This window comes from Ooceraea biroi, chromosome 3 (assembly GCF_003672135.1).
Source record: "Ooceraea biroi isolate clonal line C1 chromosome 3, Obir_v5.4, whole genome shotgun sequence".
Taxonomy (NCBI): Eukaryota; Metazoa; Arthropoda; class Insecta; order Hymenoptera; family Formicidae; genus Ooceraea; species Ooceraea biroi.
In genome coordinates this window covers 2,621,608-2,649,507 of record NC_039508.1, presented here as the reverse complement: position 1 = coordinate 2,649,507, position 27,900 = coordinate 2,621,608, and the positions used below count along the sequence as shown (strand labels likewise).

The following is a 27,900-nucleotide window of genomic DNA, read 5'->3' as shown; positions in this document are numbered from 1 at the left end:
TGCGAGAAAACTACTAAAATGGCACCAGTACCTTTAGAGGGTCATCAAACTCCTGTTACAAACAACATACCACAGGAGGGTAATCGTGGAGGATCTATTTCGTTAGGCATGCTCATAGATTTCATAATACAACGAACATATCATGAGCTTACTGTTCTTGCTGAACTGTAAGTGTAAGATATAACTATCAAACATACTTCTCAACAGTTTATACTTCAATAATATACTTCAAACCTCGTTTTTATTTTATTTAGCTTGCCACGTAAGACAGACATGGAACGTAAAATTGAAATTTATAATTTTTCTGCACGCACCAGACAGTTATACGTCCGTTTATTAGCACTGGTGAAATGGGCAAATAGCGCTTCGAAAGTGGATAAATCTACAGTAAGTACATATTTACTTTCACGTGTGATACACACACACACACACACGTGAATATATATATATATATATTGGATTGAACGGAAATTTTGTTTCTTTGTTAAAAACTGGCAACTTCTACGTAGACGGAATCGCGAAACTACTTAAAAAATTGTACTTGAATATGCAAAAACCGTCTTTCAATTTTCAATCCGAAAAAAAGTGAAATAAACTTTCTGTTCGATCCAATACCATAGTCACGCAACTAAAATGATCTTTCTAATGACTTGTCTTCTTTTTTGTCAGCACATTATGGCATTTCTGGACAAGCAGTCACTGCTTTTCGTGGATACTGCGGACATGCTGGCACGAATGGCTCGTGAAACTTTGGTACACGCTAGACTCCCAAATTTTCATATTCCCGCAGCTGTAGAAGTACTTACCACTGGAACGTATGGCAGATTGCCTGCCTGCATTCGAGTAAGCGTGCAACGTGAAACGATCAATGGACATGAATAATAAATATTAAATATTAAAGAGTATTACACATTATGTGTTGTATTTGTACAGGAAAGAATAGTGCCACCGGATCCTATTACTACCACAGAAAAGAGAACTACACTGCAGAGATTGAATCAAGTGATTCAGCACAGATTAGTTACCGGGAATTTGCTGCCGCAGATGCGTAATTTAAAGGTAAATATAATTACCTGACACTTAAATGACGATGACGCTTAAATTGAATTGACAATGATGACGATTATCTATGCGCGTGATTTATCCTTGATACAGATTGAAGCGGGAAGAGTAACGTTCCTTGTCGAGCAAGAATTTTCAGTGTCTCTGACGGTTATGGGTGATGGAGGAACAGTGCCGTGGAGATTGCTGGAACTGGAGATATTAGTTTCGGATAGGGAGACCGGAGATGGAAAAGCATTGGTGCATCCATTGCAAACTCGATACGTACATCAGGTACGTAATTGTCACATCGTGATGGAGAGTTGACTAATGTCATTAGCTACTCCCAGTTCGATGAATGAAATTTTTGCGACAGGTTGTTCAAACACGGTTGGCTGAAAGTACCAATCCATTGTCGGAAGTATATCACATTTTGCATTACTTCTGCCAGTCGTTACAGCTGGAAGTTTTGTATTCTCAAACTTTACGATTGATTCGGGACAGATTGGACGATCATATTCACGTAGATGAATATACACGCGGCAAATGTCTCTCTATATCTTATTGGAGGTAATAATAATAATAATTATTATAATATTCACGTATATTACGCATATTACTCAGACATAAAATTATTGGAAGGCCGTGTAGACCGTATCTAATTACATTTTGAATCTAATTATTTAGATATAAAACTTTTTCAGGGAATTAACGAGCAAAGATCCACGATCGGAGCTTGGATACAAATTGACCATTCAGGTAGACCAGCATGATCCTGCGAGGCCTCTTGCAGTCGTGCATATTCCATCGTTGGGTAATAAGGTGAGAATAATTTATTTTCTAAAAATCTACTCCGTTTGTATCCGTTATTTATAATAACAAATCGCACGATACGTGTGCAGGAAAACGAAATAGCGCACAGAGCTATCAGATCGGATCAGTTGTCAATGGAATGTTTACTAGTGCACACAATTTATATTCGCACGCGAAACCGTTTATCTGAACTGAAGCAAGAATTGCAAACGATGTTGAAGGACGTTGAATGTAAGTTCAAGTCTCACTGTTCTTTCCTTTCCTTACGTTAATCTTCGAATAAAAAAATTCAGATCTAATATTTATATAAATAATTATGTGTTATAGGCACTTTAGCAGGATCCCCAGCTATTCTGTCAGTGCCAATATTACAACCGTGCTTGCGAGCTGAGCTTCTATTAGTTACGGTCGACACTCACACTGGTATGTTGCAATGCCACGTCCCTCAATATGATGCGCCTCTCGTGCCGGAATTAACAGTGGCGTTGAACGGGGACCACTCGCGTCTCTCGACACTCATATCCGAGTTGAGGTATTATATTTGCTTTAATATATATATATATATAAAGATATATATATATATATCTTTTTAGCACTCTTAAGGTAAAATTAATTGATGAATCGTTTTATGGTAGGTTTTGGATAACGCAGAGACGTTGCGAGAAAACGCTGCAACATTTACCGGCTACTGCTCACGAACGTTTACCCGTCCTACACCATCCGGACCATCCTATGTCCAAGATCAGTAGACACCGAATATTCGTGCAATTGCATCGACATCCCACAGTCATACTGGTATGTACGTTTATAACTTTAAGGATTTTAATAATAACAAATAGCAACATATCGTATTCCAGATTGTCGCGTTCAAAGAAAAAGAGAGCTCGCCGTGCGAGATAGAGTGCTCCTTCTATCTCGCCGTGGTGAAGCATAGCTCCATCGAAGATGATCCACATGACGATAGCATAGAAACGGAAATACCGAAAATGTACTTGAAGGTCCAGAGTCTTATTGAATTTGACACTTTCGTCATTACCCACGGCCCGTTTACAAGTGTCGATAGTGGTTAGTATGCCAATTCTCTTTCGCATTAATTTTCCGGAATAAGAACAAGTGGAAGAATATTGGTATCTATTGAATGCCTTACTTGTCTTTCTCCATTTAATTTAGTTTATATATTTTTTTATATTTTTTTTTGTATTCTTTGTATTATAGATTCTTTTTTTATTCGAGAGAAAAAAAGCTGTATATTAAAAAACCAATAATTAAATCGGTAATTGACAATATTACAATGTCGAGAATAATAATATGATCCATCTATAACATATTTATTGTTATTTTATCGTTAAATAATTCGGTTAACTGGACGTGCATGACATGCATTTGTAAGTTTACTGACAAAATGGTAATAAGTTTAATTACTTCTTATCATTATCAGCATAAATGCACAACTATGTCAATAAATAAATTAAAAGGATATATGTAACGTATCATTTCAATTGTGATGTAGCTTACGATTAATTTTACAATCTTGTCTTCACGTAACGGTGCTTTACTGGCGATTTCCAGCAGTTTTTAATCTTTCTAACCCGTGGTGTGATATATTAATATTACACACAGAGCATGAACACCAGGAAATTGCATGTTTTTATAATCAAGCTATGTTAAATCGATCGTGTGTGTATATAATGTTATTAATTTTTGTTAATTAAATGTATGAAATCCATATCCTTTCTTGGGAATGTTAACATTAATTTCCTCATTAATTTTTCTATTAACATCCGTTCGTTCGTTATTAATATGCTGTAATATAATATATGGATGATGATTAACATCTGGCAACATTTGGTGTGGTATCGGCATACTACTTGTGCTACTTTTAGGGGGATTAACGGGTGGATTTTTTAGGGAATAATGATCAAGATAAAGGGTGCATTACAGAAGTGGTGGAGACGGCGAACAACAAACGTAAAAGCACTGGGATTGGAGGAAGGACTGACGCGACAGGAACGTCGCAGAACAGGAGGCCGAAACATCCGGCGTATTTTATCCCAGAATTAGCGCACGTCGTCGCGTTGTGCGATGAACGGATACCCTTCGTAACCCTAGCTCAAGAAGTAAGACCTGAACTTATCACTTTATTCTTTATCAAACATATATCGTCTCATGTATCGTCTTCATATGATATTACGCAATGTGCACAGCTTACTAGAAGAGAGATAGCCCATCAAGGGCTTCAAGTAGAAGCAAATGCCACAGCATTAGTACTGAAACTTGTTCAATTACCTGCGCCAATACCCAGTATTGCTACGAGCAGTGCTTGGCACGCTCTTCTTAAAAGACTCTTGAGCGTCTCGATTAGAGTTCAAGGCAAAGGTATGGCTAAAACTTGGACGGTGGAATTCGTATTTTATGGTAGTCCTCTCTCTAGCAGTCATCCCAAAGAACAAGGTATCCTATATTTTATACACACACACACACACACAGATTTAGATTTATTAAAGCAGCATATGCGTATAATTTGTTATCTTTAATAGGATAGGAGTACTGCCTCTCTATATTCTGTTCTAATTTCAATTACTTAAATATAAATTGCGGGTTTTTCGCAGGTTTGCGAAGGCCAGTTTATTTTCAGTATGAAATGGGAACATCCGACACTGTCTCCCGCACTGTAGACGCCTTACTAAACGACTGGGCACAAATAGTCCATTTGTACATGATCGTTCACGATCTAGCTGAATATTTAAAAATGGGTACGTTATATTACAATCCTATGACATCATGTATCGTATCAATTACGTTTTCTAACTGAAAAACTGACTTTTACTTTAGAGAAATATAATTTACGTAACATGGTTAGCATCAAGTCTTACAGTTATAGCAAGTTAGTTCTTGCGTACGGAGAGAATCAAGTTGCAACAGTGACTGTACAATGGAGCACAAACGATAAAGCGTTCAGACTGCTGTTTGGTAGAAGTAGGTTTTCCTATTAATTTTAACGTACTTCGCTCCGCCTGATCAATGAAGTAATGTTAATGGACGAAAACGTATTTGTAACCAATCCAGGTCCCGCAAACATAGTAACCAATCCACATTCTATAATGAAGGAACAGCTGGAAGCTCATTTGAACAGGCACACAAATTTGGCACAAATTATTCACATACTCAACGAAACTCTACCGCCACTTATGTCGATTAGCAAATTACCAATAATCCCACAATTATGCGTGCACGCGGTAAGTCAGCGAGTGCACCTGTACTTTTTCACGGATGATCTTTTTTTTACTAGAAAATTTTTGTTCCGTAGAGACCGCGAGTGCCAGTACAGACGTTCACTATAATGCCACAGTGCGTGACTTTAGTAAGAATAGCGTATCAGGGAATGTACTGCTTGGAATTACGTTTGCGCGGCGGCGGTTTGGTGAGCCTACGTGACGGCGCTTACAGTCGTTTCGATCGAAGTAACGTCGTTGACGAATTCACACCCACGCAAGGTCTGAAGGTAAGCGATAAAAAGCGCTCGTTTAGTCTTAATGTTTATGCTTGAAATACTCGAAAGTTGAAGCGTTCGTGCGAAATGAGCACGTGTATATACGTGTGTCGTGTTTGTCAGGGATTTTTGTCAAAATATGTGGACGAAAACGCTGTGTGCCGACGGAGATCTCAGTCGGAAGACGATAATCCACCATCGCCCGTCACGATGGACAGCGATGGCAGTAGCGGTAACGTGGGTTTCCTGAGTCACCATAGAAGCGGGCCGCAATCGCCCGCGCAGCAGCGCGAAGGTCTGAGATTCCACCCGCCACTCACGCCACCGTCTGGCAGCAATCCTCACACACCGGCCAGTCCGCATACCGCGAATATATCGCAAGTAGGTCGTCCAGGTAGAGCAAAACGTGAGAACCATCTTATTAATTTCGAATACTTTCTTCTCGTTAGGCTAGTCAACATCAGAGCTTCGGGAGCAGTCCTGCAACTTCCTTTAATTTAGCATCTCCGCCATCGTTACCACCAAATACACCGAACATGCTGCCACACCCGTCTCCTGGTTCGGGACTCGTGGCGAATAGTCCTTTGAATCCGATGCACGTTCCTAGTCCGGCTGGTCTCATGCCCACATCATCACCTGGACCCTGCAGTAATGTTCAAGTGGGACACTCTCCTGCTGGCTCATTCATGCAAACAGGTACAAATAATACTTTAGTCATACAAAAAATAATAATTTCATTAGTTGACAAAATAGCACAATAAAAAAAATAATTTTACAAATAATCATTTTAAGAGATAATTTTAATGATTTAATATCAATTTAGGTCACATCGATGGCAGTCCTTTCCCATCCTCCCAAAGTATGGCTTCTCCGGCCGCTTCCAATTGGCCCGGATCTCCAAGCGTACCAAGACCGTCCCCTGCGAGGCCCGGGCAAAATCCGAGTCACGCGGCGCTGCACAGTCCGCAAGCTTCCGATCACAAGACCGTCACTCACATATCTAGAGTATTGCCGCCGAGATCTTGGGCAGGCGCTGTGCCGACGCTTCTCACCAACGAAGCGCTCGATTTGCTGTGCTCCCCCTCGGCTCATCCATCTCTGTCTAACTTAGCGGGTCTCAACTTACCGGGAATGTCACCGCTCGAGAGATTTTTAGGCTGCGTCTACATGCGACGACAATTGCAGCGTTTCATTCAAACGGACGACTGCGTAAGAGACTTTGCACATGTAATGCATATTTAAAAAATCAGAGTTATTGATGTATATTTTTTACGTGTATTTGTTACAGTTAACCAGCATCAACAGTACTGAACCCGGCGTGGTGCATTTTAAAGTCGAGAGCTTGCAGTGTCGAGTGGGGCTAAATCAACAACATATGCAATCTCTTCACATCAAGGTTCAACCAGTTCCAGAATATAAGGATCAATGGACCATAGAAGAATTACAGGTGAGCAAAGCAGATTCATGTTTCGCTTGTACCTATACATACCCAGATAGCCAAGTCTGCCGAAAGCAGATGATGCTAACTATCTGCTATCAACTATTGCCAGCCAAAAGACAACAAATTTGATACAGAAGTTATTAACGATTAATTCGACAAATTGGTGCCAGAAATGTAACAGAGCTTGCTCACAAAATCTAAGAACAGATTGGCGGCAGAAACTGAGCAGAATCTGCAAACATGGCTTTAAGTCGGATTGTCGACAGAAACCGAGCAAGATTTACGCACGCGGAATCTAACGGCAGATTGGCAGCAGAAACCGAGCAAGATCTGCGCGCGCGGAATCTAACAGCAGATTGGCAACAGAAACCGAACAGGATCTGCAGCTTTTGACAGTATTCAAATTTACACGGCTATGAATATGTGTTTTCGCTCCGCACCGCTATGCGGTGCACACGTCGAGTTCTTACTCGATGTTAAGATGTAGCCTAACAGTTATATAAGTTAATATACGCGCCTTGGCACGATAATATTAATTTTTCTGAAAATTTTTGCACTCGCGGCACAGAGGCTCCCATGGACAACGTCCATGTAGTTCACGCACGCCACAAGCAATCTGAAGTTCGAAAGCAAAATTCGGACTTCGGATTAGAATAAATTAACAATAAGAGAGAGATTATGCAACGAACTGTCAGAAAGACACATCAAGCCAAATGTACTTTAATTTAACAAACAAACAAATGCGTTCTTTTAACACATGGTAATATAAAATGCCAATTTATAGTGTGTTAAAAGTAAACACATGCTTTAATACATCGTAAATATGAATGGCCAAAAGCTGCAGATTCTGTTCGGTTTCTGCTGTCAATCTGCCGTCAAATGTTAACAGATCCTGCTCGGTTTCTGCCGCCAATCTGCTGTCAGAGTCTGTTAGCAGGCTCTGCTGGCGGATCACTGTCCTAATGCGGACATAACGGATGCCAATTTGCTATCAACTTCTGCAGTAATCTGTTGCCAATCTGCTGGCAGATTGCACACATTTTGCTTACTGGGTATATATATATAGCGCAAATTATTTGAATGGTCCGTTCGAACGGTTCGCAGATCATAGAAAAGTTCTTCGACACGCGAGTAGCTGCCCCGCCCTACAAGCATAACACGCTGTCTGGGTTTGGAAGGATGCTCAACGTACGCTTCAAAGTATTAAAAGATTTCGTGCAGATAATGAAGCTCGAGCTGGTACCCGGGTTCGTGCAGCAACTGCAGCTGAAGTGGTCGGTACAGTTGTGCTTGCGCATCCCGCCTTCCGCCGGACCGATCGTGCCGCCTGGCACGGAAGGCGTGCACGTTTGCAGAAGCAAGATCTTGTTTTTCGTAAGTCGACCATTCGCCCGTAATTCTCTGTAATTGTATGATACAACTCGCGAGCGAGCGAGCGGGCGAGTTACGTATGATGTTTTGCAGCTACAAATAACGAGGGCGGCTCTACAATTTCAAGGCGAAATGCCATCCTTGGTATTACCGTTCGTCTACGACGTCACGACGAATCTGACGCAGCTAGCGGAGAGGAGAGATCTCAGTCCGCCTCCCCCAGCGATCACGGCAGCCTCCATGCAACTGAAGAGATTCGCCGAGTACGGCGCGAACCAGTCGGAATGCTCGTTGTTCCCCGCCGTGAGGGATCTCCTCGCCAACTTCACGTTACCGTCAGAACCGCCAGTTATATCGCAGGTAAGGCGATGCATCGCCGAGTGTGTCTCAGAAAACACACGTTCGTTCCTGAAATTCTCCCCGCAAGATTCAAATTCTCATTCGGACCATCATGTTGAATCATGACGATGGCAGAGTGATATCGCATGACTCGTTTACATTTATCGCAGGTCGTGGCGTCCCCCGCGGGAGGTCAGGTAACGCCCACGCAGCAGCAGATCCAGAACACGGCAATGCAGATGCATTCGCCCATGGCCGGTGGTCAAGGACCGCCGCAGGGACCGTACGGTATGCAGGGCATGCCACCGATGGGTATGATGGGCGGCCCACCTCAATAGGACTTGCTTTACTCTCCTAATCCCCTCTGTCTACCGGGTCATCCAACGTATATGAATTAAGAATGCAAACTTCGAGATTCAACTTGCGAGATCCGATTATGTCAACATGCAGATTTATATGGGGTACCATAGGAGAGAAAGAAAGATCGTCATCTTCGACTCGACAAAAATAAAGATGAATACTTCGAAGAAAGAAATCTTCGCAGTACCGTCCTGTACGTAATGATCTCATTCATACGTACGAGGCTTTAATGTTGCAGATACACGTGGTTTATATAGACTTGATCTGCTAAAACATGGAAAAACGAAAATGTATAAATTATTATATTATAGGGTAATTAAATGTTTAAGATGTCATATGACTGTAGTGTACTCGCTACGACTCTCGTCAGCGTTTAGACACTCTATTTAAGATTTGCATACATAAGTATAGTACAAATTTGTTATTCAGATAACTATCTTTTTGTAATGTATAAACAATTTAGCATTAATATGAGACGGCAGTGTGAATACAGTATGAATAAATGAGATTTATAGCATTGCAAATAACACATATTAATCACAAAAATGCGAATGTAAAAATACTTGTAAGTATATTATTAACATAACATAGATTACATGAATAAACGTTTGTAAGATATATGTATCCAGGATGAATTTATATATTATGCCTTTAAGTGTAGAATGTAAGCTAAAATTCTATAAATATCAGATATATAATATATACAATAAAAACATGTTCCAAATATCGTAATGTTTGTAAAGACGTGACCAGTTATAAACAATCTTATGTCTCTACCTGTCTTTGACGATCTTGATCTTAATGATATTATTTTAATTCTTGAATTTTTATCGCTGCTGGAAAATGGATTGGTAGCATGGCAAAGAAGTCTCGCGTTACACATTTTGTCTGACTTATGAATAATATAAAAGTTTTATTTTGGTTTTTTGTGTGTACAGCTTTTTTTACAAAAAGAAACATGTAATACTCTTAACAAATCAATCGTACTATATTCTTAATATATGCAATTATACAATACTCATAATTGTAATAATAATAAACATTGGAATACAACTATATAATTGATAATCGCATCTCAAATATATATATATACACTTTTAGGTCAGGTATCAGTCTCTGTATGTAAAATTTGAATACATTTTGATACACCTATTACATGATACTTCTTCACTGCATCAAAACGAAAAAGAAAAATATCTATTAGAAATCTTAAACTCTCTGAACTTAAACTAAGCGATATCATGTATTCTTGGCCACGTTTATTTCTCCTTTTTTTTTTGTTGTTTGTTCGTAATCTTATATCATTATAACATCTCACATGACTTCACAAAAATAATTTCTTGTAGTGTAGCTTATTTGTACCTTTAACATCGAAAGATACTATGTTATTGTATTAATTTATACGCGTAATTAAATTTGTCACAATATCATGACACAGCTATGCGATACGCGCTTAATTTTATATCATTGCGATTCCAGAGTTAACACATAAATCTGTCACATTAATCTTGATTCAAGTTTTACAAGTTCCTATGCTTTACGCTTCATGTTTTTACATTGATATTTTCTGAGCGATGTTAAATAGCTTTTCTGAAATTTATACATTCAATATCATGAAAGTTTATATTAAATAGTATTGTGAGAATCAGGTGATCTATACTGCAATTTATCCTTAATTAATCCAAGTGATTTTGATTACTAAATATATATGAATGTAAGTTGACGTACTTTTTCAATCGAGAATACAATAACAAGTCATTTATTTAGAAACTATTGCAATCTCTTGCGTAATTTTCGCAAAATAAAATCAAAAATCGACCAGAGTCACCTAGATCAATATTCACTACGTCGGCATTCTTATATAGAAATTTAAATTGCAATAAAACCTTTACATTCTCTTAAGATATTTGATATACACACTATGCGAACATTTAAAAATAAATATAAATATTTATAGTGTACATTACATGCAAAAATGTGTTCTCGATTTCTAAATTAAATCGAATAATATAGAAACAAGCATTTTGTTGTAGTATATCATGATTTTGTTCATGACATACCATCAACTAACAAATTAACGAGAACATCTCAATCCTCCAATTAGTCTGCATAATATGTTGCATTTATGCGCCTAATGGTTTATTTAACGTTAATTATGCACTGTATAATCCGTAATTAGTAGTGCAGTAAAATATTCTCTTTTTATATATTTTTAAGCTCAATACTCGTATCAGAGATAAAAGGAGGTTTGATCTTTATTTCTCTATTGGGGACAGTGATGTGCGGCACATTTTCGTACATGACAATTGAGAAAAAAAAAGGGTCAATGTTCAATACAAATGCTCAATACTCTGACTTCATGTTTACAAATTGTACATGTATAATGCTTCCCATCTATGTTATCAGCAATGATGCACATTTCCATTTTCTAGACATTTCCATTATACATATATGACAATTTAACAGGTACATTAGAAAAATATAAAGCTAAAAGCATGTATCAGGATGAAGTTAAAATATGTGGTACACCATGTGAAATTTTTAAGTAAATCAACTATCGAATTTTATGCGTACTTTACATTCACAAGACCCTCGAGTGTGAATCTCGAACGAGTTCTTGCGAGAAACGCATATAAATTTCAATTCAGTCGCACAACCAATTTGCTAGCGTTTGACATTAATCTCCAATTATGACGTCTTATTTTTAATCAATTTTGCATAAAGCTCTTATTATTTGGCAAGTGTACATACGTGAAGAACTTGCATAAAATTTCGTCGAAAAACGAAATAAAGTTACAGATAGAAGGACTGCAGTAAATAATATCGTGTTTCACATTGTTGTCTTAGATTTTCACATTTTCTTGAGTATTCCGCTGTACATTTTGATTTCAATGTAATATCGCAATGAGTATTTCGAATTATCATACAAACATCTAATGTATTCACGTAAATATCTAATATCATTGAATTGCGTATGTACATCTACTCTCTATTACAGATTCTTACATTTCCATTAACTTATATAGACAACAAAAGTTACAAAATAAAGAAAAGATGATTATCGAATTGTATCTTTCATGGAACGAATGATTGACATTTTAATTGTTTCTCCGTTACTTTACAAATTTAGACAGATTCGTGAAAATTTATAATATAAACACTTAGAAAACCTACGAAACGTTAGTATGTTATTAATCTACAGTGACGTTAGGATACTTTTTGTATATATAAAATATGTGTAGTATATGTATATGTATACGATATACATATACACGAATATGCACGTATGTATCTATGCATAATGCGCGCGCCACTCTCTCTCTCTCGGCGTGTGTGCGTGCGTGCGTGCGTATGTGTTATGTGTGTGCGTAGCGCACATACGCACACACACGCTTGTATGCATATGTATGTATGTATGTATGTATGTATGTGTGTGTGTGTGTGTGTGCGTGTGTACACATGCATATATATACATAATTTAATTATTAATAATTATTAATAATTTGAATACTAATATTAATAAATATTAATAATTATTGATAATTTGTATACAAATACGTAATGCGTTTAAACACTTTCAGATATTTTCAGACATGTTGAGAAATCTGAGAAATATATTCTTGAGATTATCATTAAAATAGATATTGTAATACTGAAAATTATTAAAATGATTTTGCATTTGGTTTTCTCCCTATAGCGATATATCTGTAAACGTGATTCTCAGGCGAGGGCGATGCGAGATTGCCCTGTAACTGTATCTTGACGTCACTGCAGGCATATTCTTTTTCCCAAAACGTTTCGTCAACTTAAGCATATCAGGATTTGTCTCTGGATTTGGCCGACTTCTCAGCTGGCCTAGATTGAGCTAGCAGCTCGAGTTTCAAGCAAGCAATGCACAGGAGCACTAAGGGCTCAACGTGCTAGGAGGCACTACTCAACAGTTCCATGCTCTTAATGCCTCGTCAACAGCAGCACCAACAAGTTAACACTGGAAACGAAAATGTCTAGAATGTGCGGCATGAACAATAATTAGTAGCTACGTAGTATCGTAAAACTACCGTCCGTTTTAAAAATTACTGAGCATGTATACGTATACGCACGTTGGCACATAGAGAAAACGATTGAAGAGCATTTCGTAAGATTTCGGTGTATATCATATCATAATCGTACGCTATACATTACACGATTACAATAAATATAATTCTAAACAACAGATTCACGGTACATCGTCGAATTTGATAAAGATGTACCGTTTTTGGCATCCTTGACAGACATACGCACAGATACGCGCGTTTTTGAGAGTATATGGTCGTTTATCCGTAATATTTTTTAAATGAGCAAAGAATCGAAAGTTTGTTTCATTCATTCGCCCGACAAAATGTGATATTCATCACATGAAAAAATTATAAAAATATATTTTTATTTAAGGGCACAAATGTCTCATTAGAAGAGAATTCTCGATAAAATTATGCTGATATTCATCATATGAAGAAATTATAAAAATATATTTTTATTTAACGGCACAAATGTGTAAGGGAATAATATCCCCGACAAAATCGTGCTGATGCGCACAGGTAATTTAAGTCTTCCTTTTCAGTCTTGGAATCTTTCACGTTTTTTTTTATTCTCCGCATGAGTTTGGTGCGTATACGTACAGACTACGTATTACAGCAAGTGTGTTAAACATTGAGAGTAGACTAACACACATTATAAATTTCTTATGTATCAAGGTATATAGTACTTCTTCTCGAAATTGTACATTGTCTCTCGTTTACACCGATGAGTATTGTGTTCTTCACATATGTATGAGATTTCTGATCTTGCGATCTGTGATGTATTTATTAGGTACCACATAGCGTTTGCAACACTGAGACAATAGACTGCTGATTAAGCTTGAAATAATGAAAAGAAAAAGGAGAACAATTAATGTTGTTAGTGCATACGACAATTCCGAGTAGAAATTTGCTACATGTGTTTTAACATTTTGTGTCGACAGCTGTTGCAACATAAATAAATCATGGAATAAAGTGAAGATTTAAATTAATTTGCAGGCCCAATTGCATATTTATTTATTTCGCTCAACAAATACGTTCAGTATTTTGTTACTTCGCAGAAGACCAACAACGGAAACAAATTTTTGTGCTCTTGTTTTTGCACTCCTCTCTCTCTCTCTCCCTCTCCCCTTTACCTTTTGTGCGTGTATACACGCGCGTATGTATGTGTAGTTATGTTATGTTCGCGCTTGATTTTAGATTATGAAAATATGTCATTTAGGATGGAATGATTTGATTAGCAATCTATATTTTTTTCTAAATTTTGACTTTATCTATCGGCAATATATTAAGATATTGCTTCGTAAATTACTTTATAGATAACCGATAAATGATACTTTTATACACACGTACATGAAGAACATCTGATTATAATAACAAATATTCTTCAGATTAAATGTAAACGTGAAACTACAATTGCACAGATTTAAACGTCCAATGTACTATTAATGCTAATTTATATTATTTTTATTTGCACGAAACTTTATCTCCTTTTATCATTTTATACATGATAGTATGATCTATCGTTCATAGATCGTAGTAATACATCATATGGTATCCTGCATTAAACGCATTTTCTTCAAACTGCAATTTTTTAGCTAAAGCTCAACTTTCTTTTTACAAAACTTTTATAAAACATTAATAATAATAATAATATTCGCATTACGTGCAATTAAAATAAGCGCAAGTAAAGAGAAATAAATTTCTCTGAAGAATAAAGTTCGGAAAAATAAATTCAGAGAAACAAATAATGTCGTTATTACTCGATAATAAAATTAAAAATATCCTTGTATTTATCTCAAATAGATTTCTTTGGTAGAATTTTCATAGACCTTCACAATTTGTGATCTTTAATCCGAAAAATGTTAGAAGAAATGTTAGAAGCTGAGGAAAGATCAATTATAATCATCCCTGATATTTTTAGTAAAAGAAAATTAGCTCGAGAATTGGTCAAAGAACCGGCAATTAGAAAGAAATGCGCTTATGAGAGAGGCGTAGATGCTATAATAATTAATAAGAATAATAATTTGATTAATGACTGAGCTATTATGCACAGTACTAATTTTATATTTTCCATTATAATTTCCTTCATCACAGAGTGTGTGTATCTAGCATCTGCTCTGTGATATATATATATATATATATATATATATATATATATATATCATTTTGCAAGAAATATACGTATATCCCATTTCAAGTAAGTCGTCACACGTGAACAATGACCGCTCTGCACCTTATGAGCTGCAGCTACAGCAATGCAATCGGGCCTTTCTTTGTTTATCTGTATTGTATATCTGTTTCTCTCTGTCTCTGCCGAATTATATACAACAGCATGGCCATGCAAGGATGGAGGGCAAAGCTACCATGCCTCATAGAATTCACGAAAGAATTCAACGCTTGTCGAGCGGGCGATAGATCACTAGGCAGCTGCAGCGAGGCCGCAGCGGGGAGAAATGAGCTGTCAAATTGACAGTTTCGTCTCCGTCTTACTTGAAAGCAAACCCCATCCAAAAATCATCATCCTTACTTCAGCACTTCACCAGGCCTGTCTCGACGATACGTCTACACAAGCTAAAAGAACGTCCATTTGTCAATGCCTTCCGATAGAGGAAAAGGGATCTACTTTTAATAGGATGGATCGTGAAATCAGATCAGATGGATATGTGCGTGTACATTATAACAATCATCATTGTAATAATCATCGTCTTGAATGACGAAACCATTCGTCTCGTCATTTTCGACGCCCGAACAAGAAACTGTGCTACACTCAACATTGCTCTTACTATCGGTCAATTCGAATTCAATCGAATAAGGGTACGAAAAATCATGTGCTGAATCTTGTTCGTACTGACACAACGGAATGTGAGATATTGGAAATAATTGTGCAATTGTATCAATATCAACGATCGAACAAACATCAAGAATCAAGTGGGGAAAGTCAATTGTTCCATGAGGGATCGTAATTGATATTATACAAACAATTAAAGCAAATCATTAACGCGTATCGCGTATTTGGCTACTTGTTATCAAGTGTTTACTCTTTGTGCAAGAATTAAGATGCTGTAAAATTGTTGTTGGCGCTCCAGAAATATTCCCGGTTTAATATATACAATATTGTGATCCAAGCTTATTTGGAGCGTTAAAGTGTCTGAATAACGCACAACATAATGCAACGTGACGATACTGAATAAAGATATCGATACAGATCGCTGAAACATTCAAGCGCACGTTGAGCGGAACGAATATCATGCTATCAACATACGTAGGAATGTGAACAAAATTTCAAAATAGAAATTATTACTTCGCCAGCAAATCATTAAACTTGTCAATATTTTAGTGATTCATCGATCAAATCTGGCAATCACCTCGATGTTCAGATGTTCGAATAATCGACGTTATAAAACTTTCTAACTTTAAGAAACTGCGATTTGTTAAGACTTTTTAAAACACAGTTATTATTCTTTTCTGCCAGAAAGCTACCTCACTAAATTAGAATCAATATGGATCTATATGACTAAATTAATTTAGTGAGATAGCTTTCTGGCAGAAAAGAATAACAACTGTGGTTTAAAAAGTCTAACAAATCGCAGTTTCTTAAAGTTAGAAAATTTTATAACGTCCTATTTGAACATCTGAGCATCGAGATGATTGCCAGATTTGATCGATGAATCACTAAAATATTTGCAAAATTTCCAAATCTACTTTACATTGTACTTTGTATCTCTGCCATACCAAAATAGCATTTCCTTCATTTAGTTTCTTCAGAACGGTAAAGAGGGATTATCTTCAACATGCATTGAGGAATGTCAATGGAACGAGCTACTCGTTACAATAATAATGAATATTCTCAAGATCAACTATGACATTATATCACAATATAGTTTCAATATAATTGAATCTCGATGAAAGCAAATACGTTTGGCTCATGGCATCTTATATAACGTCAGAATAAAATTCTCAACGTTTATTTAGGGTAGTCATGATTGATTTGATGCACATGTTGATCGTTTAATTTGGCACATGCGATAATCAACTTGACGGTGATTCGACGTTAACAAACAACACCACGAAACGTTGCGTGTGTTTTTCCGCTCAACGCAATTTTCATAGAAATTTGTACATCAATGGCGAACAGTCAAAGTGCTCGAATAGCGAAAGCGATCGTGATCGACTGCCTGATTGAGATTTTTAGTTAATTATTACTAAAGTAAACGTGCTCCGTGAATCGCTTCTGATTCGCAACCCATTTTCAAATTCTTATTACGTCATCGTGTTTTTCAGATTATGCAGCTGGATGCGGCACGATGGCTACTGAAATCGACTTGCGTCGCCATTGCGTGGGAAAACGCGAAGATACATGTATGTGCGTATGCGTATACATACCTACACACATATATGCATATACATACATTGTGTAGGTGCGTACATACACATATACAGATACGTTTTGTACGTGTATATCACATATACGCATACAAACACAGAGTCGAGATATATTCGCGAAGTCCTTAAAAGAAAAAGAACTGCGTTCTTTTCACGGCAGAAAGCTTAGCATATTCTGCTCTCGAAGTTACTCCTTGCTGGGAGGTTCTACGCATCGATAAACTGCAAAGTGTCAAAGAGGTCATATATATATATTTTACCGTGAATCAACAGAATTGACATCCCTAACGACCGAGGCAATTGTTCGGTAGAAAATCGGTAAATCATCTTCGCGCGTGTACTAACGATTATTTTGTTTTTAATAACTAACTTTAACACCGAGCCTACCATGTTGTGGACGCCAGTAACAGCAAGCGAGATACAGCGCCAGAATAATAACCAGGAGCTCGATGAAGACCAGAGCAGCGGCCACGCCAATCACTATCGCCGCATTCTCTTCGATAGCGTTCACTATAGCCTTGTAGCAACCCTGAAAACATAAATAAATAAGCGTGCTTACATCAGCTTACTTCGACGTATTTTTAACTTTTATGTATAAAATTGTTTAGATAATTTAAATTAATTGTGAGAAACCTCCTCCTGATTCCTTAATATTATTCAGGAATCGGTTATAAATTTATTTAAATTTATTTTCAATCAATATAAAAATTATTGATATAAATATTATATCGAGAATTAAAAAAATAAAATTATTATCAAAGAAATGTCGATGTTTTTCGATCGAATTTACATGTAACTCTTTAACAAATTAGATTCTTTAGAAAAATAAAAATATAATAATATAATGTAATAATAATATTTAATTAATATAATAATATTTTAATAATAAATATATAAATAAATTCATACGCGTGAAAAGTCTGCGTGTAAACATTATTCTATCGCGTAAAAATATCAAAGCATAACAGCGTATAATATAATATCAGACTATCTGCTCAATTACATCTCTACGGATAGCTTCGAAAATTAGGCGCACGCAATGCCAGTATCGAGTCACGCTCACGCTCAAAGTTGTCAAGGGAAAAATCTACTTTATACGAATATATGTATATACATATATCGATTTTGCGCTACTTATACTGTACAATAAAAATAAAAACGGTCATTGAGACAACGGTAAGACTGCAAAATAGCTCACCGTCTGATAATACGAGTTAGACGCGGTGGGACTGATCGGACACGAAGGATCCTTCAGAACACCATTCTCCTTTATGCAGCAGGCCTCAGGTACCATCTTTCCAGTCAAATTCGTGTTTTCGCTGAAGTCTCGGTAGCTCTCCGCGCCGCAACAATGAAGCTGAGAACATTTCCATCGATATTAGATGTTGTTCCTTCGCGCGAGTGTTGTACAAGGGAAAATTTCATATTTTTCCACTTATTGTTGCCGTCTCCTCGTGAAAACTATTTGTAACCGAAGAGATAGATGAACGGCAGAGGTACGTTATATAAACGTTAACCGGACTATTATCTCCCCTCGTGCATCACTTGTACTACCAATTTAATAGCGTGACGTTCACCGAGATAAATTCTACGTACATAATATCATACTTTCCGCTTATCAATTGTTAACACTGATGGATTTTAAAGTACTACGATATAAACGCAACGTTTCCATCAATACATTTCTTCTCTTCATGATCGGTCACAATGTATTGGCTTGAACGGAAAATCCGTTCTTTTTTTGCAAACTTCAAAGCTTTGTATCAAGAATTAATACAAAGTTTTGAGGCATTAATTATTGTAATTAGATTAATAATTTTACCTGAGTCATGATACCATCCCATGCAACTGTTACTGTCTCAGCTTTGTCAGCGGTAGTTGCGTAATACTTGATGGTTGATTTCAAGAAACTCTGCATACCCCTTTCGGCCTGCTCAAATAAATTATATTTATAATTATTTATATATATATGACTTATATAATATTTATATATATAACTTTATATATAAATATGATTAACCGTCGTATATTAAAGCTAAAAAAATGTAGGGATTGTCACAATCATCTTTGATTGACGATAGAAACGAGTTTAAATAGAATATGATGATTATTCGTATAAAGGAAAATACGCACATCTCCTTTAAGTCCAAAAGCAAGGCCAACTACCACGCACTCCAGGACTAAAACCAGCACAATTAGAATGCCATACTGTAATCATAGAAAACGTTTTCTGTCATTTCGTCTCGATATATACCTGATGTATATAAGAGGAGCTATGATTAACGAAAATCGAATATAACCCTGTAATCAAACTTAATGGAAAAATATATAAAAATATAGAATAATATTTTTTGTAACTAATACTGAAAAGTAATTTTGAAAACTTTTACGAGAGATAAGCTGGCAAAATTATTAAGAATTAATAATTTTAAAAAGAATAAGTTTTGCGTTTCCGATAATCCGTGCGGATTTTTTTGGCGAAGCTCAGACGCAAACTTTTGAATTAATTCTTAATGCAGAGTTTTGCTGAGTGGTTCGGCATAGACTTTCCGATCAATCCAATAGTTCAAAGATTCCGTAATATACATTAAATTCTAAAACAATTTCACACATCAAAGTTTGAATAAAATAAATAAAATAAATTTAATGCTGAAACAAATTAGAAAATATTTAAAACAGCCAAATAAATTATTTATATAATATAAATTATTTGTAATTTCTTCAACAGAATGTTACATTTTTATGCATCTGTCAAAATAAATTTATTAATATTTACAAATTGGAAAAACATTAAAAGTTGTGCTTAAAACAGAGCTTTTCTCGACGTACTAATTTTCGAATTTATAAATTAAATTTCCTCCAGAACAAAAAAACATTATTTAAAAGAAATTTATATATTTTGTATTATTACGTTATTATTACGTACAACATGTTTTGAGGTTGTCAGTTTCTGTAATGTTATTCGGATTAAGTACACAAACGACAATTGTGAATGGAACAAGTTTTCTTAGAACGAACTTACGACACAGAGAAGACATCTAGACTCGAACATGGCACCGCAATATCCAAGGAAACTGATAATAAATGTGAGAGCGCCGGCTACGATAAGAATGTAAGAAATCATCCTGATGACATCGGCATCTGTTTTGTTCTGCAAAACAAGAAAAAGTATGATGAGAATATAAAACAACTTGCTAAATGTTCATTATTGAATACCGTACGTAACTTCACGAATCCTTCCTAAATTCTAAAAGTTTTCATCGAGATCACACGTTTATCATTGAACTTATTTACTGATATAAAGTTATTTGCAGTTTTGAATCTATAATTTTTCGTTCTCGGTACATCGAAAAAAGTTCATGATCATTTTTCATAAATTGCTAAATTCATAAATATCTTTTTAAAACTTTTATAAAATTTTATATTTTAATTTTTGGAAATGAGACATATGCAACTGCAACATATTTATCTGTAAAGCTCAATCCATAAACTCGTATAATAATCATAATAATAAATAATGATGATGATGATCATGATGATGGATAAATCCATTTACGCAACAGTATCTGCATTTTCTTAAAATAAAATATTAATGCAAATATTTTGTCAGCAATTATTATGTCCTTCTTACGGATAAGTACAGTAGATCATAAAATGTATAAAGTATGCTAACATCATTCGCGAACAACTATTAAGTTAAGCTCGTCGACTTTTCACCAAGTATGTACGCGAGCATTGTATGTACAACGTTACAAAACATACTCGATATAAGAGTATGACATAATGGCTTACAAGCGGCACTTATAGAATACATATGAGCTCGCTATCCGGCACGGACTGTCGTCCCCGTGATGGATATCGAGTTTCACGAGGCAGATCAGAATGACACATAGAAGTTCCTTTATACAAACGTCACCTAGGAATGAAGCGTATTTGCCGATGTTGCTGTCGCCAGATTGAATTTGTTTGGAAAAAATTAGAAAATATATTTTTCTGCTACATATCTAACTATCCCTTTTTAAACCAGTAGTCAAAAGATGCAAAGTACAATTAGAAATGCATGTATGTACCGTAATGTGCACCAATACATATTCAAAGAATATTCTCTTCTCTCCCTCTTTTTAACGTAAATACAATTGTGAACAATTGCTGATTGTATTACAAGTCTACGCTATAATGACGACCCAGATAGCAAAGTGGCGTCAAAAGATGACATAATGACGTCATTATGTCATCTTCTGATGTCACGTTGCAAATTTCATGATCTCCTGAAAAATACTTTCCCTTAAAAATACTGGAAAATTGTACCAAACAGAAAAAAATGCGAATTAAAAAATTTAAAGACCCCTTATAGAGTCTGTCTTTTCCTTTCTTAGAGAGAGAGAGAGAGAGAGAGAGAGAGAGAGAGAGAGAGAGAGAGCATGTCTAAATAAATAATACCATAAATAAAACTATCATAAATAATCACAGATAAACGCATATAATTATTTGTTGCAATCAATTCTGTAATGATGCAACGGAAATTGTTCTCGTGAATCGCATGAAGAATTTATTCGTCTAGAAAATTTTCAAGTCCAAAGAGTATCAGCAGCGAAGTAATGTCAATTACACTTATAATAAAGAGATACTGCAAGCCTGAGCTACGTGACAATGAGAAGTTACACAATAGGATAAATTTCAACTATTCTGTTTTCCCACTGGGCTACTCGCGACACCGCACATAAAGCGGCACATTCATACGCATGTTTTTTTTTTAAGTTACGACTTGCGGATCATTAAATAAGACGATTACATCGCACGACAACATCGCTTCACGTTCGCCACAGAACGAAATCCCATCGGAACAATCCGCCGATTGTTCGCAAGTTGATATGTACCTGCCACACGAATTACTTAGTGGGCACATTGACAGCCTTATCTGGAACACCTGTTGAACGGATACAAGGTATTTTTAGTCCGGCATCGTCTTGGTATAGGCGCGCGGCGCGTCTTATTGGACGCTACCGTTGACGGCAAAGCGAGCCGCGAAAAATCAGGTCACCAGGTGAAAGGACTAATAAGGGTACCTCGTGTTCGGTTTCACCGACTTGTTCCGCCACATTGACCAGAACTGCTCGAGCTCGGCGAGTCATGAGCAAGCAATATCACAGATCGCCATTGAATGTACTATTGAATTTCGAGTTGCAACTCTCCTTGGAAATCTATTGAAGGAGTAATTTTACAGGTACATCGTCTTGTAGAAATTCTTTGCTAAACTGCATTTTTCCGAACCGTGTTCTTGAACTGTAGAGAGATTCTCTCAACTTTGAATCAATCTCGTCTTCGGAAAAACAAAAAATAAACCAAAGTATATTGAGAATAACCACTTTTAGAAAACAGCGCTTTAAAGAACAATTAAATAAATAAATAATCGAATCGTCTCAATAAACTCTGTATAAACCTCGATAAGAGTTTAACTCGATAAGGTCTTCAATCTTCAGGTTTACAAAAATATATTATGCCACCAAAGGTAAAAGTGTCTCAAAATTGACCAAATAATTCTCAATTATATTATTCTAATTATACAATTTCTATTACAACTTTCAATTAATGCTACGATTAACGAATAACACTCTCTTTAAAAAAAGAAAGAAAGAAAACAGAAATATTTCAATAACTTTTTATATGTAACTTATTTCTGAAATATATATTTCGTGAGATTTAATCTACCGTGAACTTTTATCTCTTTATCGGTTAATTATTTAATTGTAGTCCCATTTATCACAGGGAAACGTGTTACCTTTCCGCTTGCACGAAACCTATAAAACGAAAGCGGCACTTTTACTTTTCCACGGCGTTCCGCTATCTAGCTCCGCTACCAGGGAGCAACGAACGATGCAAATATAAAAACATGTCAGCGGGATGGCAAATTGGAGATTATTCGCAAATGTTCAAAGGAAATGAAACCTCGAAATAAATATACAGCTCGAGAGAGCTTTGGCTGCTACATGCTCCACGGTGGATTACGAGCCCAAATATGATGGAGCACTCTAATCCCACGTTGCGTTGCGTTAATGCGACGACCAATCATCTCATCAACGACCAAGTACCGATAATTACGTTTCTCGTTCTCCCTACCGGCACCGTACCGCATGTACGTCGTACATTGTGCCATGCGCGCAAACAATCTACAATTGACTTTTGTTTCCACGTGCCAAGTCGAAGGTAGCTCAAAGAAACAGCCAACCTAACAAGTTTCAGTTTCTCATTGATCCCAGCGAGATGCGGAACACTGCTTGGATATTGCTCGTAATAAATCTTCAACTATCGAGTCACTTGACAATATAAAACTGAAAGAGAATAAAAACGGCACATAGAAACCATTTTCAACGCTCATTCATTTTGTTGTAACACTTTGATCTGCAAATCGCAAAATTGTTGCCCGACAAAAATGTAGGAAGAAATAAATAAATAATTGGAAGTAAGTTAGCGTGTAATGAAACAAGATTTAAGTTTCAGGAAATGTTTTAAAATTTAGATTTTAAAATGTTGTAAAATTCAGGTTTTAAAATTCTTTGACGTATCCGTCAAATTGTCTAGTAAAAGTTAATTATCGTATCTCTTAAATTATACGATATCTTAAAATTACAGGATTACTAAGGATAGAAGCAAACATTCTCCTATTCTCCCGGAACAATCAGCAAGTAACAATTTTATTTTTATAGAAATCGGTTTTAATGCGTAGATATTTATCTTATTCTGTTTATGTTTTGACATTTATTTTACGCAATGTTTACGACAAATTAATAATTAATTGTATTCACAGCAACAGTATCCTATTTACGCAATCTTATGAAAGCACCAAGCATTAAAGATCAAAAACAATTTTGAACTGCTGTCTCTAATGATTCCCGAGAGCTTGTATACTTTATATACGAATTACCCTGTACAGGAGACAGAAGCCAGTTTCTTTATACATTTTCGCGATTCTAATTCAACGAGATTCGCAGGTCTCCAGTATTCCATGTTCTAAACACTGTTTCTAATATCAGTAATCTCGCTTGAGTTTCATAATAATTATAAAGTGAAACCAGAACATTAATTGATGAGTGATAAGAAGGCATGAAGCAAATGTTTGTATTAGAAAGTATCCACTATGATACGTCATCTTTTATCTAATTGCATGGCGTATATCTTCCATGTCGTGCATATGTAGATTTAAAATTGCTGACGAAACGATAATATTTTAAGCATGAATAAAAGGATAATAAAAGTATATCAGTTACTTTCTTCCCTATATATTATCAAGAAGACACTTCCTTTTTTATATGTATAATAATTTACATATAAGACCAACTCCACATAGATATAATTTATCTGACTTACTCGAAGATTCTTCTTCGTAAGAAGACTTACGCGGAGAATATCTGTGTATGTATAGACGATTGCGCCAGTAAAACCTGAGTAGACGCGCGAAAAGTGAGAAAAGATTTTGCAACATTAATTATACAAAGGAAGTTACTATCCTCTATTGTACTCGTTAAACGCAACAGTCTTTAAGACAAGTTAGTCTCCTTATAGTGTTTTTCTCCAGTTTATCGATTCGACCGTCCCGTTAAACACAAATTATCTCATATCCTTAAAGAGTTCGTGATTATGAGGAAAATCCAATTAGCATATATGCACGTATACACATCTTTTATTGTACCAAAAACATATCAATTGATATTATTTTGAAGACTACTTTTTTACAATGAGAAGATTCCATTTATATCATTCCAAACAAATGTTACTACAAAAAGTAAATACAATTAATTGTTAATTTAATAATTGTAAACATTGCGTAAAATGAATATCAAACAGAATAAAATAAATATTTACGCGTTAAAACCGATTTCCATGAAAATAAAATTGTGCTGTCCATAAAATGTTTATCTTCGGAATACAGTAATGTAGACGTAATATTAAATAAATAATGTATATCTGAAATTTTCCTATTTTATCATATTTTGTACTTTTAATAAGAAAGTAAAGGCATAAAAAATAAGTTTATTTACGCAAAAGTTTATACAAATTTATATAAAATCTATTAATAGATTATACCCAATTTTTTGAGACTTAACTTTTATGATGAATAAAAATAAATAACAAAAAATATCTATTTACAGTTTAAAAATAACTTTCTATTTATAAAATTTTATTTCCAAAAACGTTAAGATCTATAATGATAAAAATAATGTTATAATGTTCATATGAAAAAGAAATAAAATTAATCGAAATTTATAAAAAAATAATTAACCTTAAATCTGACTATTAATAGAATAAGATTGAATATATACACAAGCGTCTGTTTCGTAATTACGTTGCAACATGTTAGATGCAAAGTACAGAAAAGTCTTTTGTACTGTACATCATAAAAAGTGCATAAAGAACAGTGTAACCTTTTATTTAATGCGTTGGTCTATCACAATTGTCTCGTCTTCTAATCACACGTACGATCCTTTATTCTGATCTTCCTAATTATCTATGTAATTATTATTTGTTCGTAAATAATATTAAACGTATTAAAACAATTTCGAGTTTACATATTTATTCCCGATAACTATATCCCAAAATTAAATATGGATCATTAGTGATTACTCTGGCATATAATACGCAAGCGTTAACTATTGTTTGCTATTTTCACACTATCTCATCCTTTAATATAGGAAGACGCTATTAAAGAATAAATCATTTTAAATACTAGTTCGTAATTAATGCTCAGTCTTACTCGATCTGATTGCGAATCCTTTATATACATTTATTTAAATGAAATAAAAAGAACATAAAGCAACGATGAATTAAATAGATTCATTCAAATAAAATATTCTTCGTTATTAATTGTCTCAATTGGATATTTAACGTATATTTACGATATCTCTAGAAGAACGTGTGAATGCTTGCTTATTGTGACATCTCTTCAAATCCTCTTTTCTTGATTTCGAGGTTCTTATCAAAACATTAGTGATATAAAAAGTTTATTTGCTCACTTGAGCATAACATCAATATACAGAGGGATAATTCAAAAGTTGTAGAAACTATTCTATCTAGCTATTATTTCGGAATAAATGGATAGAATTAAAAAGAATTTATTCGAATTTATTCGTGTAATAACGGCATATTGTTAGAACATAAACAGTGGTATATTACGTGTGTACGCTTGTCGTATCTCCGTTACATCTCTTATTACATATCTGCCTTTTACGCTGATTCATGCAAGAGAGAACTTGGAAATACAAGTTGCACATTAACTAGATAGGATTTTTCAATGTTAATAAAAAATTACTTCAGTGGAAAGAAGAGGCGCACGCGCGCAGAGAGAGAGAGAGAGAGAGAGAGAGAAAGAGAGGAGAGAGAGAGAGAAATTTTCTTACATATGTATCGCACACGCGGAAATATATCATTAATTTAAATAGAAAAAAGATAATTTCATGATAAGATTTCCGCGATACGATAACCGCGCAAGAGTCAGTAACACGAAATCCAGTTTCGTTCAAACCAAATCTCGTTGTTGCACCTACTTGAAATTGCGTAATATACTTATGACATAAGATATATTGGCAATAATTACCATGGTTGGCGTAAGAGGATAGATAAAAAAAAAGAAAAGAGGAAAAAATATTTAGAATCGATCTATAGTTATCTTGTTACTGTGTTCTCGTTCAACAAACGTTAAAATGGAAAGAAATTTCTCTATAATAAAAGAATATATGCAAAAGTTCACTTTCATGATGGTGAATATTGCGATAAACATTTTTCAAAATCAAAATCTTCTTTAAAAATAATCTTAAATGTTTAGAAAATTGATTTTTGTTCTATGTTTTAATATGTTTTGATACTGTTTGATTTCTTCAATTATAACACCTTGATATTTGATATATTGATCTATCATATATTTTTACTGCATCTATTTTTATGTTAAGTAAACTTGAGAAATATAATATCAAGTATTAATATCAACATACTGGTTAGCACGTAAACCGAGGTAGCAGCATTATTATTATTCCGATATTACGATCACTTTGATGAAATATGTTCGAAGAAACAGAAAAAATTATTGATATATCTTTTTCTATCTTATGTTCTACTAATTTTTAATTTGCATCTTACCAAGATTTCGGATTGATCGAGTTTGCTAATGAGATTGATGAACGAGCTTCTGTCGGCGAAAAGCCAGATGCCGACCGTCAGTGCCGCTCCTCCGGCGATCTGCAAAACAGGGACTTTAGTATATGTACGTCTCCGTTCTGCTTCATGAGCTTCAAGGCTGACCGAAGGAGGCAAGACCGATATTCCGTCCGACGAAGCATTCAAAACCTTTTTGCATTCACGATAGATAATTTATTATTCTAGGAATTTGTATACTTACAAAAAACACAAAGTTGAAGAAGCAGAGAAAATACTTGGCGCATTGCGATAAACAGCCCATTTTGGAGTGGAAATTTCTAAATTACCTGTAACAAATTAATATTATTCATTAATTTTATGTATATAATTATATATATATTTTTTTACACGTCCGCATGTATGAGAGTATGTCTCTATGTAATACATCTATATATATTATAAATAGAGTATAGACAAGATCA

The 27,900-nt window shown here is 35.2% G+C and overlaps 2 protein-coding genes across 5 annotated transcripts in view; one reads left to right on the top strand and one right to left on the bottom strand.

The window, feature by feature from the left end:
* The first annotated feature begins 18 nt into the window (after positions 1 to 18).
* On the top strand, positions 19 to 10,167 carry LOC105281345 (mediator of RNA polymerase II transcription subunit 14). 2 transcript variants are annotated; one of them, XM_011342494.3, is made up of 24 exons: positions 19 to 167; positions 255 to 387; positions 670 to 843; positions 934 to 1,059; positions 1,156 to 1,335; positions 1,418 to 1,611; positions 1,746 to 1,863; positions 1,944 to 2,085; positions 2,182 to 2,386; positions 2,490 to 2,649; positions 2,712 to 2,919; positions 3,763 to 3,971; positions 4,059 to 4,305; positions 4,464 to 4,607; positions 4,687 to 4,830; positions 4,921 to 5,090; positions 5,162 to 5,356; positions 5,468 to 5,725; positions 5,794 to 6,040; positions 6,168 to 6,553; positions 6,633 to 6,791; positions 7,890 to 8,159; positions 8,250 to 8,516; positions 8,666 to 10,167. In XM_011342494.3, exons 1-24 carry the CDS (start codon positions 19 to 21, stop codon positions 8,831 to 8,833), a joined length of 4,653 nt encoding a protein of 1,550 aa, XP_011340796.2. In that variant the 3' UTR covers positions 8,834 to 10,167. The 2 variants fall into 2 exon arrangements, with proteins under 2 accessions (XP_011340796.2, XP_026824203.1); XM_026968402.1 differs by having other exon boundaries at positions 3,796 to 3,971; positions 8,666 to 8,833.
* Positions 10,168 to 12,526: 2,359 nt separating this feature from the next.
* LOC105281344 (tetraspanin-1) overlaps positions 12,527 to 27,900 on the bottom strand; it is a 31,524-nt gene continuing 16,150 nt past the window's right edge. Inside the window, exons 2-10 of one of the 3 annotated variants that reach the window (XM_011342490.3) lie at positions 27,681 to 27,765; positions 27,422 to 27,520; positions 20,316 to 20,444; positions 19,427 to 19,501; positions 19,116 to 19,223; positions 18,492 to 18,650; positions 17,681 to 17,822; positions 15,401 to 15,481; positions 12,527 to 12,843 (exon numbers count right to left, since the gene is read on the bottom strand). In XM_011342490.3, the coding sequence (XP_011340792.1) occupies positions 15,447 to 15,481; positions 17,681 to 17,822; positions 18,492 to 18,650; positions 19,116 to 19,223; positions 19,427 to 19,501; positions 20,316 to 20,444; positions 27,422 to 27,520; positions 27,681 to 27,740 (807 nt within the window). In that variant the 5' untranslated portion in view covers positions 27,741 to 27,765 and the 3' untranslated portion in view covers positions 12,527 to 12,843; positions 15,401 to 15,446. Of the gene's footprint in view, positions 12,844 to 15,400; positions 15,482 to 16,661; positions 17,516 to 17,680; positions 17,823 to 18,491; positions 18,651 to 19,115; positions 19,224 to 19,426; positions 19,502 to 20,315; positions 20,445 to 27,421; positions 27,521 to 27,680; positions 27,766 to 27,900 lie in introns of those variants that run through there. The other 2 variants (XM_011342492.3, XM_011342491.3) reach the window with 2 other exon arrangements.